Source organism: Carcharodon carcharias, chromosome 16 (genome assembly GCF_017639515.1).
Source record: "Carcharodon carcharias isolate sCarCar2 chromosome 16, sCarCar2.pri, whole genome shotgun sequence".
NCBI classification, from domain to species: domain Eukaryota; kingdom Metazoa; phylum Chordata; class Chondrichthyes; order Lamniformes; family Lamnidae; genus Carcharodon; species Carcharodon carcharias.
In genome coordinates, this window is record NC_054482.1 from 73920857 (window position 1) to 73939277 (window position 18421).

At 40.5% G+C, this 18421-nt stretch overlaps 1 protein-coding gene across 4 annotated transcripts in view; it reads right to left on the reverse strand.

Moving 5' to 3' along the window:
- Nucleotides 1-18421, reverse strand: part of eps15 (epidermal growth factor receptor pathway substrate 15) — a 176852-nt gene that overhangs the window by 58113 nt on the left and 100318 nt on the right. For all 4 annotated transcript variants that reach the window (XM_041208187.1, XM_041208185.1, XM_041208183.1 and 1 more), the window contains one exon: nt 2628-2789. In XM_041208187.1, coding sequence (XP_041064121.1) covers nt 2628-2789 — 162 coding nt within the window. The remainder of the gene's footprint in view (nt 1-2627; nt 2790-18421) is intronic.

Sequence of the window (18421 nt, forward strand, 5' to 3'; positions counted from 1 at the left end):
TCAGTAATAGCAATATTTATATGCCACTGGCATCACAGAGGTGTAATTGGTCAGAAGTGGATGTCACAATGCAGAATGAGACATTGAAAGAGGAAAAGGTGTTTATTTAAGGAGGATCTTAAATCAATGAGAAGGGAGAGATTTAGGGAGAAATTCCCAAGTGGTTGAAGGCATAGCCACCGATGATAGAACAAAGGGTGGGGATATTCAAGAAGTCAAAGTCAGAAGAATGGAGCATTCTGAAGGGAATTTTAGGGCTGGAGTGCATTGTACTTCGATAGTAAAATCCATAAAGCGATTTAAACATGAGGGTGAGTTGTTGTAATCGGAGATATTGGAGGACCAGGAGCCAGTGTAGGCCATTGGGATAGGAATGTGTGAACATGACTTGGTGTAGCATTGGATAAGGGCAGCTGAGTTTGGGAAGAGCTAAAGTTTACAGAAAATGAAGGCTTACTAAGAAAGGCACTGGAATGTATGGAGGTTAAAAGTCATGGATATGAGTTTCAGCAGCATGTGGGTTTAGGCAGGAGCAGTGGGGTGAAGTTGGGTGGAAGTAGCCAGTTTTTGTGATGGAGTCAAGGTTGTGAATAGCTTGGTTCAGCGTGGGTTCAAACATCCATGCAAGAATATATTTCAGGATGACAGTCAGGGTTCTGTATGAAATGATTTTTCACAATGTCAATCAAAGTTCTATTGGGTAGAACCCACTATAAAACTGTTGCATAACTTAGCACTAAATTGTCAATGTGGCTCAAAAGGCAAGTAAAGATAACTAGTGCAGTAAACGAAGGTGACAAAAGGTGCACTAGGAGCACTAGAGGTACATTATTGGAATAGAATGAAGGGAGCTTTATCCAGCAGCTGGTTGCACCATTGTTAACTTGGAAATATCAATTAGACACTGGATGAAGAAGTGGCTCTGTGCCAGAGCACAATCTTTTAACTTATGAACGTTAATGTTCAGTGAAAAAAATTGTATTTCAGACATAAAGGCCGGGATTTTCATAAGTATGGAAGGGTTCCACGCCTTCCAAAATGGCACCAGAGCCCAGATTCCAAAAGTCCCGACCCCGATCTCGGCACCCACCATTTTCTACGGCGGAGGGAAATGGACCAAGGGGAATGGAGGAATGGCAGGCTGTACTTTGCACATCGATGGTTCGTGGAGGCTGCTGCATATGTAAAGTGTAGCCGCCTTAGAACAGATGCAATATTCATTCCTAGGATTTCCAAAACACAACTCATGGATTTTAGACGTTTGAGGAAAAGGTCAAAAGCTGCTGAAGTTATCTGGAGAGGTAAGGTATCCTTTTGGAGAGGTAGGGTTCCCTTTGGGTTTGTTAACAGTAGACATGAATATGCACAAAAAATGATTGCCTCGGAGGAGCTGTCCAGCTGTAAAATCATTTAAATCCCCAGGCCCTTAAAAAAAAAATCAATCTAGCTACAGTTGAAAAAAATCAGTGCTTGCTTTTTCGTTGTTTGCTGACAAGCCTTATCATTATAGGATTAGTGCAGCTTGATTGCTTCCACAACCTATCATTGTCACAATGGAGGGCCTGTATATTCACAGTTTGATTGACAGCATCTAGGTTATAACTAGATTAACTGTCTTTGATGTAGAGCTATGAATACAAATGTTTGCTTTCATATGCGACGAAGTTCTTGAAGGAAATGTTTGTTTTATAAGGGATTACGTAGTTGAAGGGACTTAACTGTTATCAATGAGAGTGTTTTTTAAATATGGTGAAGTCTGCAATAGACATTTAGAACTTTAGTTTTTTTTCATCTCAGCATGGCTCCTGAGGCTTGCCCATGGTGGATAATGGATGAGTTGGCTTAGAAGGCATAAGGGCAAGGGGTGGGAGCATAGGTTGGCATGAGTTGGCACTAATTTGGCATAGGGGCTATAGCAGGGCTGGGGAACCTGCGGCCCACAGGGAGATTTCAAAATCTGGCCCCACCCCCAACGTGCTGCACTCTGGGCCAGCTGTTGCCATGTTCTGATGCCTGAACCTCGGCCACAGTCACCTGAGGCCCAGGCTGTGGGCAGAGAGTGAGGCCTGAGTTCTGGGAACAAGAGCGCAGGGCAGGGACGGGAAACTGCTGGCTGCTGATGGGCTGGTGAATTGTGAGTAACCTGGGGCGGGGGAGAAAGGGAGCTGGACATCCGGGACAAAGTGGGAAAGGAGAGGGAGAGAGAGAAACACAGGCAAACAGAGTGGGAAAGGAAAGAGAGAGAAAGAGATAGAGCGGGAAAAGGGAGAGAAAGAGCGATATAGACAAAGTGGGAAAGGAGTGGGAGAGAGAGAGAGAGAATGGGAAAGGGAAGCAAGCAAAAGATTGAGCTGAATTTCAGCAGTGCTGTGATTGAGACACAGAAGCTCTGCTACTCATTAAGGAAAAGCAAACTCAGCCATTGCATTAAAGCAGTGGCTGAGATGAACATTTCTGTACTCTCACTTAGAAAAAAAAAATTAAGTTGGTTTTTAAATGTGAGGGGCCTGCAACTGATTTTGTCTATGTTTGAGTGGCCCTTGATAAGAAAAAGGTCCCCCAGCCCTGGGCTATGGGGATGAGGTCAATCACTCACATTATTACATTCACAAGCAACTAGGCCCTACCAGCTGTGTCTCTTCAGTACACTTCTGTCTGATGTCATTAAGCTCCTCCTCCAGTTGGTTTTTCTGTTGATCCAAGCCACTGAGCACTTGCTGTACTTGTTGCCTCTGTTCTTGTAACTTTTGGAGATTTGTGCTCTCTTTATCAACTTCATCCTGGAGATCCTGGAGACAGAGTATTCACTTAGATTGAAAACACAATTTATCAACAAAAAATTGAATATACATGTTTAATGTATGTGTAAATGACTATTGTAATCACAACAGATATTGAATTTCACTACCTAGAGCAATTTCTTGAAAAACCATAACGTATGATACAACTTTGAGCTGGATGGCCTCCTTTGTTGCTGGATAATTTATGAAACCACAACAACTTACATTTATATTGCACCTTTAAGGTAATAAGATGTCCCAAAGTGCTTCACAAGAGCATAACAAATTGTGAGCATGTGAATGCAATGCTTGCCTTTTCATCTACTCTTCTTCCACCTTCAAGGGCTCCAAACATTCCTTTCCTGATGAAATGGCAATTTACTTGTGCTTTTTTCAATTCAGTATATTGTATTCACTGCACTCGTCTCTACATTAGCAAGACCAAATGCAGATTGGGTGATCAAATTACTGAACAACTCTGCTCGGTCTGCCTGAGCTTCCAGTCACTTGCCATTTTTATTCTCCGTCCCAGTCCCACTCTGCCCTCAGCCTCCTTACACTTGGTTAGGCATTTTACAACCTTCCAGATTAAATAATTAGTTCAATAATTCCAGATCATAATCACTGCACCCAGTTTTTTCAAAAATCACCAGCATCCTTTTTGTCATTTAGCATCGCCCCTAGCTAAGCTGTTCCAAGATGACTACAACACTGGCATTTACCTGACAATGTGGGAAATTGCCTTGATATGTCCTGTCCACAAAAAGCAGGACAAATCTTATCCACCAATTACCACCCCATCATCCTTCTCTCAATCATCAGCAAAGTGATGGAGGGTGTCCTTGACAGTGCTATCAAGCGGCACTTATGCAACAATAACCTGCTTACTGATGCTGAGTTTGGGTTCACCAGGGCCACTCAGCTCCAGACCTCATTACAGCCTTGGGCCAAAAGTGGACGAAATAGTTGAATTCCAGAGGTGGCCTTGAGATAAAGGCAGCATTTCACCAAGTGTGGCATTAAGGAGCCCTGACAAAACTGAAGTCAATGAGAATCAGGGAGAAAACTCTTCACTGGTTGGAGTCATTCCACGTTATGATGTGCCAGATGATGCGTCCCAAGTGGACCAAGTCATTCTATCACAATGATTTTGCAATTTGCATTCATTATGAGATGTGTGAGCTGAATTCAGAAGTAATAAGTCCAGCAAGACCTTTAGAAATTTTAGAAATTAAATTAAAATATTTTTTAACGAAATAAAAGATTTCAAGCACATACATAAGGACATAAGAAATAGGAACTGGAGTAGGCCATTCGGCCCCTCGAGCCTGCTCTGCCATTCAATAAGATCATGCCTGATCTTCTTGTGTTTCAATTTCCACATTCCCACCTACCCCCGATAACCTTTGCTTCCCTTGCCTAACAAGAATCTATCTACCTCTGTCTTAAAAATATTCAATGACGCCGCCTCCACCATCTAAAAGTAAATCAATGGGAAGAGGATAACCAGGGAAAGAGTAGGGTCCATTAGGGACCAAGGGGGGCAATCTACGGGTGCAGCCAGAGGACATCGGTAAAGTGTCGAACGAATACTTCACATCCATCTTCACCCAAGAGAATGAGGATGAAGGTATGGAACTTGGGGAGAGATACTGCAAGATTCTAGAGCAAATTGATATAGGGAGTGACAAAGTATTGGAGGTGTTGGCAGGCTTAAAAGTGGACAAATCTCCAGGTCTGGATGCTATGTCCCAGACTGCTGAGGGAGGCAAGGGAGGAGATCGCAGGGGCTCTGACACAAATTTTTAATTCCTCTCTAGCCACAGGGGAGGTGACAGAGGACTGGAGAACAGCTAATGTGGTTCCGCTATTTAAGAAGGGTTATAGAGATAAGCCAGGGAACTACAGGCCAGTGAGTCTCATGTCAGTGGTAGGGAAACTTTTGGAGAAAATTCTGAAGGAGAGAATCAATCTCCACTTGGAGAGGCAAGGTTTGATCAGGGATAGTCAGCATGGCTTTGTCAGAGGGAAGTCATGCTTAACAAATTTGATTGAATTTTTTGAAGAGGTGACCAGGTGTGTAGATGAGAGTAGTGCAGTTGATGTAGTTTATACGGATTTCAGCAAAGCCTTTGACCAGGTCCCACATGGGAGACTTATAAAGAAGGCAAATGCACATGGGATACAGGGTAATTTGATAAAGTGGATTCAAAATTGGCTTAGACTGAGGGTGGTGACAGAAGGCTGCTTTAGTGACTGGAAGGCCTGTGTCCAGTGGCATTCCACAGGGATCTGTGCTGGGTCCCCTATTATTTGTCATTTATATAAATGACATAGATGATTGTTGGGGGGGGGGGGGGGGGATTAGTAAGTTTGCGGACGACACAAAGATTGGCCGGGTGGTTAACCGTGAGGTTGAGTGTCTTGGGCTTCAGGAAGATATAGATGGGATGGTCAAATGGGCAGAAAAGTGGCAGATGGAATTTAACTGAAAAGTGTGAGGTGATACACTTTGGAAGGAATAATTTGACAAGGAAGTATTCAATGAACGGCATGACACTAGGAAGTTCTGAGGAACAAAGGGACCTTGGCGTGTGTGTCCATGGATCTCTGAAGACGGAGGGGCATATTAGTGTGGTGGTGAAAAAGGAATTTGGGACACTTGCCTTTATCAATCGAGGCATAGATTACAAAAGTAGGGAGGTCATGTTGGAGTTGTATAGAACCATAGTGAGGCCACAGCTGGAGTAGTGTGCAGTTCTGGTCGCCACATTATAGGAAGGATGTGATTGCACTGGAGAGGTTGCAGAGGAGATTCACCAAGATGTGGCATGGGATGAAACATTTAAGTTATGAGGAGAGGTTGAATAGACTTGGGTTGTTTTCGTTGGAGCAGAGAAGACTGAGGGGTGACCTGATCGAGGTGTACAAGATTATGAGGGGCATGGACAGGGTGGATAGGGAGCAGCTGTTCCTCTTAGTTGAAGGGTCAGTCACGAGGGGACCCAAGTGAAAGGTGAGGGGCAGGAGGTTTAGGCGAGATGTGAGGAAAAACCTTTTTACCCAGAGGGTGGTGACGGTCTGGAATACGCTGCCTGGGAGGGTGGTGGAGGCGGGTTGTCTCACATCCTTTAAGAAGTACCTGGATGAGCACTTGGCACGGCATAACATTCAAGGCTATGGGCCAAGTGCTGGTAAATGGGATTAGATCGGTAGGTCACGTGTTTCTCACTTGTCGGTGGAGACTCGATGGGCTGAAGGGCCTCTTCTGCACTGTGTGATTCTGTGTTCTGAGGCAGAGTTCCAAAGTCGCATAAACCTCAGAGAAAAAATTTCTCCTCATCTCTGTTCTAAAAGAGCAACCCCTAATTTTAAAATACTGCCCCCTAGTTCTGGACTTACCCACAAGAGGAAACATCCCTCTTGACGTCCAACTTGTCAAGACAATTCAGGATCTTGTATACTTCAATCAAATCACCCCTCACTCTTCTAAACTCCAGTGAAACAAGCCCAGTCTGTCCAACCTTTTCTCATAAGACAACCCACTCATTCTGGGTATCAATCTAGTAAACCTCCTCTGAACCGCCTCCAATGCATTTACATCCTTCCTTAAATAAGGAGACCAAAAATGCACACAGTATTCGAGGTGCAGTCTCACCAATGCTCTGTAATACTGAAGCATAACATCCTTACTTTTATGTTCAATCCCCCTCATAACAAAGGATAGTATTCCATTAGCCTTCTTAATTACTTGCTGTACCTGCACACTAACTTTTTGTGACTCATGTACTAGAACACCTGGATCCCTCTGCATCTCAGAAGTATGCAGCCATTGTTCATTTAAGTAATACTCTGCTTTTTTATTCTTCCTGCCAAAATGAACAACTTCACATTTTCCCACATTAAGCTCCATTTGCCAGATCTTTGCCCAGTCACTTAACCTATTATATCCATCTGCAATCTCATGTCCTCTTCACAACATACTTTCCAACCTATCTTTGTGTCATCTGCAAATTTAGCTACCATGTCTTCGCTCCCCTCATCTAAGTCATTGATGTGAATCGTAAAAGGTTGAGGCCCCAGCACAGACCACTGTGGGACTCCACTCGTCACATCCTGCCAATCCAAAAAAGACTCATTTATGCATACTCTCTGCTTTCTGTCAACCAGTCAATCTTCTATCCATGCTAATATGTTACCCCCTACACCATGCGCTTTTATTTTCCATAATAACCTTTGATGTGGCACCTTATCAAATGCTTGCTGGAAATCCAAGTACAGTACATCTACAGGCTCCCCATTACCCACTGCAAATGTTATTCCTTCCAAAAACTCCAATAAATTGGTTAAACATGATTTTCCTTTCACAAAACCATGCTGACTCTTCCCAATTGCCTTAAGTTCTTCTACGTGCCCAGCTATAACCTCCTTAATGATCAATTCTAACAACTTCCCCACAACAGACGTCAAGCTAACTGGCCTATAGTTTCCTGTTTTCTGCCTCCCTTCCTTCTTGAGTAGAGGGGTTATATTTGCTACTTTCCATTCTGATGGAACCTTTCCAGGATCTAGCGAATTTTGGAAAATTAACCAGCACATCGACGACCTCATTAACCACCTCTTTCAAGGCCCTAGGGTGTAATTCATCGGGACCACCCACAGCTCCATCAATTTGCTCAGTATTGTTTCCCAAATGATTTCAAATTCAGCAAGTTCCTCTCTCCCTTTCATCTCCTGATTTGCAGCTATTACTGGAATGTTTTTTGTATCCTCTAGAGTGAACACAGAAGCAAAATATTTGTTCATTTCTTCCGCCATTTCCTTATTATCTACTATTAACTCCCCACTGTCATTCTCTAGAGGACCTGTACTCACTTTACTTACTCTTTTCCTTTTTAAATACCTGTAGAAACTCTTGTTATCATTTTTTACATTTCTAACTAGCTTCCCCTTATGTTCTAATTTCTTTCTCCGGGTTAACCTTTTAGCCATTCTCTGCCGTTCGTTATATTCTGACCAATCATCTGTCCTACCACTCACTTTTTGAATGCTTTTTCCTAAAGTCTGATACTTTCCCTAACTTCTTTAGTTAATCACGAACGTTGGGTCCTCCCCCTTGAATTTTTCTTTATAATAGGAATGTACTTATTCTGAATACTTTGAAATATTCCCTTAAATGTCTGCCACTGCTTCTCTATTGATCTATACTCTAGCCTAGTTTCCCAGTTCACTTCAGTTAGCTCAGCTTTCAACCCCACATAGTTGCCCTTATTTAAGTTTAAGATACTAGTCTTAGACCCATTCTTCTACCTTTCAAACTGGATATAAAATTCAATCATATTGTGGTTGCTGCTACCTAGGGGTGCCTTTACTGAGGTCATTAATTAACCGTCACATTACACAATACCAAGTCTAATATAACCTGCTCTCTGATTGGTTCCAGAGCATGCTGCTCTAAGAAAATATCTCAAAAGTCTTCTATGAACTCCTCGTCCAGACTACTACTGTTAATCTGATTTTTCCAGTTTATGTGTAGATTAAAATTACCCATGATTATTGCTGTCCATTTATCACAAGCACACAATATTTTCTCTTGAATGCTTTGTCCTACACTGCGGCTACTGTTAGGGGGCCTATAGACCACTCCCATTAATAACTTTTTCCCCCTACTATTCCTCATCTCCACCCAAACCAATTCTATATACTGATCTCCTGAACCAAGGTCATCTCTAACTATTGCACCAATGCCCTCTTCGATTAACAGTGCTACCCCTCCACCTTTACCTAGCTTCCTATTTTTCTTGAATGTTAGGTACCCCTCAATATTAAGGACCCAATCTTTGTCGTCCTGCAGCCACATCTCCGTAACTACTATGAGATCATATTTATTTATTTCAATGTGGGCCATCAATTCAATTACTTTGTTATGAATGCTATGGGCATTTAGATAGAGTCTTCAGTTTTGTCACCTTTGTAACATCTAGTCTTGACTGTTGACATATTCTTAGGTTATTTCTCTCTGTCCCTTCCTGCCACTCTCTGACCTTCATTTTTCATATTACTGTTCTGTTCTCCTGTCTTGACTCTGCACCTTGAATTGCCACCTCTAATCAAGTTTGATCCCTCACCCCTCTTGTTTAGTTTAAAGCCCTACATATGGTTACAATTACTTACTACTATAATAACTCCTAAAATTCCTAATTAACCTGACCCCCAGTTATACCCACTTTAAGGCAACAGTCCAAAATAGATTTTAGATTTAAAACAGAACCAGCAGGTTAACACAATACCCACTTGACAATGGTATTCCAAATGGTTTTCCCCAACTTCAGTCTCATTATATAGAAGACTTATGCACAAATGTTTGGAGGCTTCATTAAGGCTATTTCTAACTCCTGTTAGATCTTACATGGCCTTCTCCCACATATCCTTTCATTCTCCTTTATATATGTTTCTCTCTTGTTAATATGTAAATTCTATTGTTCCATATGTCTTTGAAACGGTATCTTCCGCATAATATAAAAACTTTCATGTTGCCAATATTGTCAGTAACCTTTACGAAAAAGAAACACACTCATCCTTGCTTATCTGGCTAGATGTAAACAGACTAAATCCCTTCATTTATCTAAAAATGCAAATTCTCTTCACACCTTACATGCTAAACCAGCATCCATGTTTACTTATTAGCACGTCAAGCACCTAGATTCTTTTGATGATTTCAAGCTTGCAGTCTAATGGACTCTAAATGTAATTAAATCACAGACAGACCCAACAATACTTACCCCCATAAACCTACTTCACAATAAACCAGAAAAATATTATGAAAATTAATATACTTTCATCACACTAGCACAAAGGAAGATGGTTGTGATTGTTGGAGGTCTATCATCTCAGTCCCAGGATATCGCTGCAAGAATTCTTCTGGGTAGTATCTGAGGCCCAACCATCTTCAGCTGGTTCATCAATGACCTTCCCTTCATCATAAGGTCAGAGGTGTGGATGTTTGTTGATGATTGCACAATGTTCAGCACAGACAGTGGCTTGGCAGTATAGAATTTGAATATTGCAATGCATGGTTACACAAATGGTATTTTCTACTAACAGGAAGCTGCCATAAGTCCAAAAAGACATTTTGCCCACTACACAATTGAGCAATGCCATGCATGAGTTTTAGTATCAGTGCTTTATCAGGTACGCAGGCCGCAGTCCTAATGACTGGGTGATCGCATCAAACAGCGTGCAGCTTTTGTTGTTTATAATAGACAGACCATACTTAACCAGACCATGCTTGCAAAAGCCAAAACAAACCATCTGTTAGATGTTATTCTGCAACTGGGCAGGACTTGCTAAACAATACTAAGTGCGCTAATACTTATACTAACAGCCAATTTAAGGGAGATTTAGGGAAATGGTGGCATGATGGTAATGTCACTGGGCTAGTAATCCAGAGGCCTTGGCCAATGCTCTGGGAACACGGGTTCAAATCCCACCATGGCAGCTAGTGGGATTTTAAAAATTCATTTACTTAAAAATCTGGGATTGAACGCTAGTCTCAGTAATTCCAACCATGAAACTATCATCAATTGTCATTAAAAAAAACAATCTGGTTCACTAATGTCCTTTAGGGAAGGAAATCAGCCATCCTTACCTGGTCTGGCCTATATGTGATTCCAGACCCACAGCAATGTGGTTGACTCTTAAGTGCTCTCACGGCCAATTAGGGATGGTATCTAGTGCTGGCTTTGCCACCAACGCCCACATCCCATGAATGAATAAAGAAAAAAATGAATAAATAATTGATCAGTCAATCTCGTAATATGCCTCATTTACGCTTGCTATACATTCATACTCAGGAACCTGTTCTCTGCAAACAAAAGAAATATGTTTAATCCTTGCACCTTTACTGAATTACCCAGGAGCCTGGGAAGCCTATAGTTCCCTGGTGCATACTCCAAAGCAGTGCCTCGACCAGAGTCGAATTGCCAACCAATCAGCATCCTGTTCTCCTGCAGTATAAACCATTGCTCCCTTTGAAATTTGGCACTCTTGCTTTTGTCTGGATGAGTGCAAGCTGAAAAGCTTTGGTGATCTATCTCTCTTTTCAGCAATATTTAATGTTTAGTACCATTCGCAACTCCTCAGATAATGAAGCAGTCCATGTCCATATGCAGCAAGGTGGACAACATTCAGGCTTGGCCTAATAAGTGGCAAGTGACACACAAGTCCCAGGTAATGACCATCTCCAACAAAATTTAACCATCGCCCCTTGATGTTCAATGGCAATACCGTCGCTGAATCACTCACTATCAACATCCAATGGGGTTACCATTGAGCATAAATTGAACTGGACTAGCCATATAAACACTGTTGTGACAAAAGCAGGTCTGAGGTTGGGAATTTTGAGGCAAGTAACTCACCTTCTGACTTCCCAAAGTCTTTCCACCATCTACAAGGCACCAGTCAGGAGTGCGATGGAATACTCCATGGAATTCAGGGACAGAAGTGAGGAGAATGTTTTTCTCTCAGAGTGTCATTAGAGTGTGGAATTCTCTTCCCCAGAAGGTCATGGAGGCTGGGTCTTTAAACTTATTCAAGGCTGAGTTAGACAGATTTTTGTTAGACAAGGGAATCAAAGGTTATGGAGTGCAGACAGGGAAGTGGAGCTGAGACCACAACCACATCAGCCATTATCTTATTGAATGGTGAAGTAGGCTCGAAGGGCCGAATGGCCTGCTCCTCCTCCTGTTCCTATGAATGTTCCTATGTACTCTCCACTTGCCTGGATGAATGCAGCCCAACAACACTCAAGAAGCTCAACACCATCCAGGACTAAACAGCCCTCTTGATCGACATCCCATTCACCAACCTAAACATTCCCACCCCCTACTCATGCAAAGTAGCAGCAGTGTGTACTATACACACGACGCACTGCAGCAACTCACCAAGCTGCTTCAACAGCACACCCGTGACCTCTACCACCTAGAAGCACAAGGGAAGCAGACGCATGTGAACACTACCACCGACAATTTTCCCTCCAAGCCACACACCATCCTGACTTGGAACTATATTGCCGTTCCTTCACTATCACTGGATCAAAATCCAGGAACTCCCTTCCAACAGCACTGTGGGCGTACTGACACCACATGGACAGCAGCGGTTCAAGAAGGCAGCTCACCACCACCCTAAGGGCAATTAGGGATGGGCAATCTTGTGAAAGAACATAAAAAATTTAAATGTCTCCTGCTCTCCCACCAATACCTTCCTCTGCGCCTCTGTACTTGCTAAAATCTGTTGCATCTCTAACTTCTGTCAGCTCTGAAATACATCAATGACCTTAAAGGTAACTCTCTGTCCACAGACGCTGCCAGAACATTTCCTGAGTATTTCCAACATTTTATGTTTTTATTTCAGAGTTTTAGCATCCTCAGCATTTGCTTCCTTTGTATTAGGTAGTGAACATCATGTACTTGTTTGTAAACAAACTGAAATTCTATTTAGTTTGGCAAGTTAATGCATTTTGTTCTTCTCTACGAGTATTGCTATTAAATGTAAGCTTCTCTCTTCAATCTCCCCAAAGGCACACAGCAGCCAATTGTCATTACAACACTTTAAGTACTCTGCTTTCATTTTACTGTAATATAACCCAAGGATTGTAGTGCCATACATTGAAATAGAGTATCATTTTTAATTTTATACATAGGTGCATTCTACCATTTGAACTTAATTATTTTAATCCTACTTCTAAAAGGTCAAAAGCCCAAGTGTTCAGAAAAAACATTATATAGATGTTTTTCGAGGAGTTGTAATGTACCTTCAACTTTCAGAAAACTGCTTTCACATAAAATAAGAAAGCACCCTGCAGTACAATTACATTCCAAAGTCAGGCCAATACATAAAAGAGGTTGGCAAATGCTACATGTTAGAAAAAAGGATTTATTTGTGTATAATTTCAGAAACTTAAAAAATGCTAACTGAAACCCGAGATATCATTTTGACATTTCACATAGCAAACTAGAATAGCCTGTCTTTAGGTGCTTTTCTTCAGATTACATCAAAAGCAATGAAAAATATGATATTGAAAGCTGTTAGCATAGATGTTGGATAGACAGCACAGCAGGTTCACAGGGTGGGCAAAGGCCCAATAATAGAATTATTAATTAAAAAAGGATACAAAAGCAGCTCTGAAGAGTCATACAGACCCAAAACTTTAACTCTGTTTCTCTCTCCACAGATGCTGCCAGACCTGCTGAGTTTTTCCAACAATTTTTGTTTTTAATACAAAAATAGACCAAATTTGATCCTTTATAATCTATTCAGTTAACTATCTTTTACCTCTGCCAGTTATAGTTCATTCAAAATGTCTTTTAAAGAACAACGCTTTGATAAAAACAGATTGCTATTACAGACAAGTATAATATTTTCAAAATACATATCAGAATAGGCCTAAAAAGTCTGTGTGAAGGACTTTACATGCAAAGCAGTAGCCTTTCGATATTACTTAAGACTAGTAAGCTTGCCAGTTATCAATAATCTTCAATAGCTTCAGATTATTATAATTGTTTGTCAATTATTTTTTGTAAGCAAGTCTTATTTGTTACAGAAACTCAAAGAATGGCATTCTTACAGTTTTAGTAAATATATTTTAACAGTAAATATTGTCTAAAATAGGTGTGGCTTCTATTACATATCCCTCTACATTTTATAGACAGAGAAATGCATTTTAGTTTATGAATAAGCAGCTTACATAAAAGCCACAGGACAATTTTGAAGTGGTGTCTCTGAATTTGATAAACAAATACACTTCCGCCAAATATTAATCCATATGTCAGTACAATATAGCATTCAAATGAATGAAAACCCCCAATATCATTAAAAAATGTCTGCAATATCCCAGCACATTTAATCCAATGCTAAAAGAAGTTACAGCAGAATCTTTATAAGGAGTAGAAAACTGATCCCTTTATAAAAATTTTATTTCCAGGAATTAAGTTTGAGGTACAAATTACTGAAATAGCAGTTCCTAATTAGGAAGGGAGTGGAGATAGGTTAAGGCCTGGCATTCAATAGGAATACCAATAAAGGCACCAATGCAGATAATAAAGACTTCACAACTGGCAGGTCAAGTGAGCTGTGTCCATTCCTCCTTTAGTGGATTACATACCAATCACTGAGAAAACAAGGAATCAGCTCCCAAAACTTGGACTGGTAGGGGAATGGTGACTTTTCATTCTTCTTTCCCATCTTGTACCGTAGTGGTAAAGGTTTCTGCTTAAGTCTTTCCCTGTGATGTGGTGGAGACTTGGAACTTAGTTTGTGTTTAATTGTATTATGACTCGATGTACTGGCTTTCTGTCCTGGGTGTACCCCGTCTAGCGCCCATTGCCTGTCAGGATAGGCTCTGACTCCCCACCACCCTGAATTGGACAAAGCGGTTCTAGAAAAGTGAGTGGGTGTGTTATGACTCTAGGCTGTTCCCATCGTTTATTCTTCTCACAAACTGTAATGTTATTTACAGATTTTCAGCTTCTGTTGTAAACAACTACGTCATCATGCAGCAAAAGCAAGATATTCAACATTTTAAAAGGAAGAAATTATATTTGACATTAAACTGATTCATCTTATTAAAATCTATGTTTGCAAGAACTTCTTGTATACAATACCTTATATTTTGTCACATTCTTTCACATCTTTTTGTCAAATTTTCTAATATAAATTCATGTGAAACATTAATAATGGAAATGGCCTTGTGTTAGCTTTGGTTTAATGATTGGCATTCTTCCCACTGCAAGCACCACAGTATTTTCAGAGTACAATTACAGTGTGATAAGTTTAGTTAGGTAGTTTCCATTATAAAAGATTGGCGGTTATTGTGGACAGTTGCAAGGATTTTAGTATATAAGTCGTCATTTTCCCAGGTGACAAACAAGAGTAAAAACGATAAATTAGGTAATGGGCATGTAAAACTGGATCAAGGAAACAGTCATAATGCAGTCCCCATGTCATACATTCTAACCTTGTTTTTCATAATAATTCAGCAAAATTTGGGCAAATTGAGAATTTGGTTGAAAATTTGAATTTTACATTGGGATAGACTTAGGGATGGGTGACACAAAACTGAGATGCTACACCATCATCATTGACAACAGGGTGTAATTATAGCATGGTAATTTACACAGTTTTGATTTTAAATGTGAAAAATGGAAAGTTACAATAGCATAGCACATGGAAACAAAGTTATTTATATAAATATATCAATTTAGAGAAAGTGTGTTTGCATTGTCCTTTATTGGAGCAGCTTCTCCTCCTGAAAGGTTGTGTGAAGTCCATTTTAAACTGCTCAGACAATGAAAGAGGTAAGAGGCAAGAGGCAACCATGGGGGACAAAAAGGTAAGAAATAACACACAAAAAAAAGAAAAAACACATACGAAAATGCAAAAAAAAAGCACAGGGAACGAGAAAAGAAAAAAAGATCAAAAGGGGACAAAAAAAAGATAGTAAGAGCTACAAAAGGGAAGTATGAAAAGTAACTTGCAAGGCACATCAAAACTAACATGAAAATGTTTATAATTATTTTAGGAAAAAGAGGGTTGTCAAGAGCAAGGTGGACCCCTTTAAAAACTGATCATCGTGATATTGTCAATAAAAATGAGGAAATGTATGTTGAACAATTACTTTGTATCAGTGATTAGTCAGGGAAGGGATTAGTCAGACATCCCAAGGAGACTAATATTGAAGTAGGGGCAAGAGATTCACCAAAATTAACGTATGCAAAATGATAGCAATGAAGGAAATAATAGCACTAAAGAGTGACGAATCCCTAGGACTAAATGGATTCCATCTTTGGGTTTTAAAGGAAGTAGGTGAAAACGTTACAGATGTTCTAACAATAATTTTCCAAAATGTTCTCATTTTTCAACCTTGTTGCAGCAGTCTGTTTATTTATGGTGAGACTGCCACCCTGGCTCTTGGCCCTGCTAGTGTCCTGCACCTCAGGTAATATTGAATTATTTATTGATTCTCCACTACCAGAGCTCCAAAAGAAAATACTCCCATCAACAATCTCAGGACAAGGACAGGGCACAAAAATGCTTCAATTCTCCCAAGGACAAGAGCTGCTGGTATAGAGTCAAGAGAGAATCGAGGTCCTACTGCTGCATCACCGTGGAGAGAATCCATGCAGATATGTGTAGGTGATACACGCTCAACACAGCCCTGATCTGAGGCTACTGTGCACCACCATAAATTAAATACAAACATTAAAAGTCCCTAGTACACAACCAACTGGGGAATCGAGGTGGAAAAAAAATAACAAAATTGTTCTAGAAAAATGTGATTGACAGGGCCCAGCATGAGCTTAGTCCTTAATATGCCCCAAGATTCATATTACTAACCTGTCCATCCCACATGTAGCTCTGGAACAGTTTGAATGATCCAAAAACCTTCAATGAGCACTTGTTTGTATCTGTCCAACTGACCCCCTGTCCTTAACTTCTTCTCCATCTTCCCCTCCTTTCCTACTCATTCTTTGCTATTCTTTCCCCAATTTAAATCCACAATCTCCTCCTCTCTCTCCCTTCCACCAATCTTTCTCATCCCGCTCTTCTCTCCCCTCCTCTTTTTTTCCAACCCTCCATGTACAAGCATGACTGATTAAAATGACTTTTTAAAAAAACTTCTGGTGCACAATTTGGAGGACATTAGCTACTATAAAAGAGTGCAATACACACCAATGTTCCCTATTAACTTCAGTTTTGTGTGCACAGCTGGCTTACTGCATGGTTCCTTTAAGATTGATGCATGGATGCATAAAAGTGAATCTTAAAGGAACTGTTGCTTGTGCACAGCTCGTTTGTTCCCTACACAGCAGTTTCTCAACTGCTTAGCGGGAACACTGGTACACACACAGCGAATTAATAGTCTAATAAAAAGTTACTGCTCAAAATAGTCAGTACCTTTATAACAGAGAACCCTTCACCACCCTTCTCCAAAATCATGCAAAATTGTTATAGCTCAGAATGAGTGACGTACATCAGCATTAGGCTGGCCACCTCTTCCTCAAGTAGCAGAGATGTCTTGACATCTTCAGCACTTGAAATGAGGTAAGGCAAATAAGGGTTACTTTAAGCGTAAAGGGAAGAGACAGGTGATCAAGAAATCACTCAAATGATGAGAGATAATTCTACAAGCTTTGAAAAGCTACTGTACATTGACTTTTCAAATATTCTGCCCTAATACTTATCTTTTACTTTCCACTGTCTGGCAAAGATTTGTTTAAAATCTAACCTCATCTCAAGAATCATGGAGGTCATAAGTTGATTTTTGCATTTTGTTTGAAGAAAATGTGCTGGAAATCATGGGTGGAGAGTCATAGGCTGTGACAATTGGCAATCATACAGGATTTCTTCACAGCTTATCTTCCTCCCTTCTTACTTAAAACCTCAACCAAACAATGTATGGCAAACTGCAGATTCTTTCATCAGCCATTCAACTCTCTTAGCACTTCCTTCACCCAAGGCTAACCCTTGTCCATCTGTTTCATTTCAACTTAAGGTTTGGAGATACCTCTGGCACTTGAGGAAGAAGTGGCCTAGTGCTGTCACTTGTTCTGATGCTTGCAAACACCAGATTAGAGGTTGGGATTACACATAAAGGTGGTGGCACAGTTCTCATATGCCAGTGCTGAAGCTGTACCTAGGCTGTTGACAGAAGTCAAATGCCATGCCTGGAGGGAATAATCCTTCAATCTGTGGCATGGTTGGAATAAAGGTGGCACCAAGGATCGGTGCAAGATGGATGTATCATGACTGCTGCCAGGGAACCAGGCACAGACCTGCAAGGTTTGCTTTCCTGCTGTTGAAAACCACCTGAACGTTGAGTGGAATCCCTTTTGATTGATAAAGATGCCAGGTTGGTTATGTGGAACATGGAAGCAATATGCATATACTCTATGGCAGCTTACACCCTGGAGGAACACTGAAGGTGACTGAATACAAAATGTTTCAAATTCTATGGATCAAGGTCCAGTATAGAAAGCTTAATGAAAAATGTAACTTTCAAATGCTAATACAATGAGAAATATGAATTTTTAACTCAAAGAAATGCAAATTCAGAATGTACCTGCTTTGAAGCTGAAACCCAAACAAACTATTTCCAACACCTCTACCAATGTTGTATTGTAAATGCCTACAAAAGGGTACAAAAACAGCAGCTCAAGCCTCTGCACAGTACATTCCCATGCAGAAAAATCTGAGAACAGGAATTCATTGAGCAAAGGATCATGATAGAAACTCTAGAGCTAACAGTCAATTGGGCCATTGACCTATCAACACCAACTTATAAAATATTTTTCAATTACAGAGGTTGGTAAATTCAACTAAGATGGGTATTTTGGATCAACTGGTCAGTTCTAAGCTATGCTTGAAGAATGGCTGAATCCTTTTCGAAATAAAAATTCAATTTGTAATACCACCGACATTGTTAGAAATTAACAGCCTTTCAAATGCAGCTCAATAAATTGATTGTTTCATTGAGATGAGAGAACAGCATGAAAAATTCAGCTGCAAGAGAAGATTGATAAATTGTCAGTTCTACTTCAGCTTTCAAATCAGAAGTTCTAATTCCCGATTAGAATGAAATCACT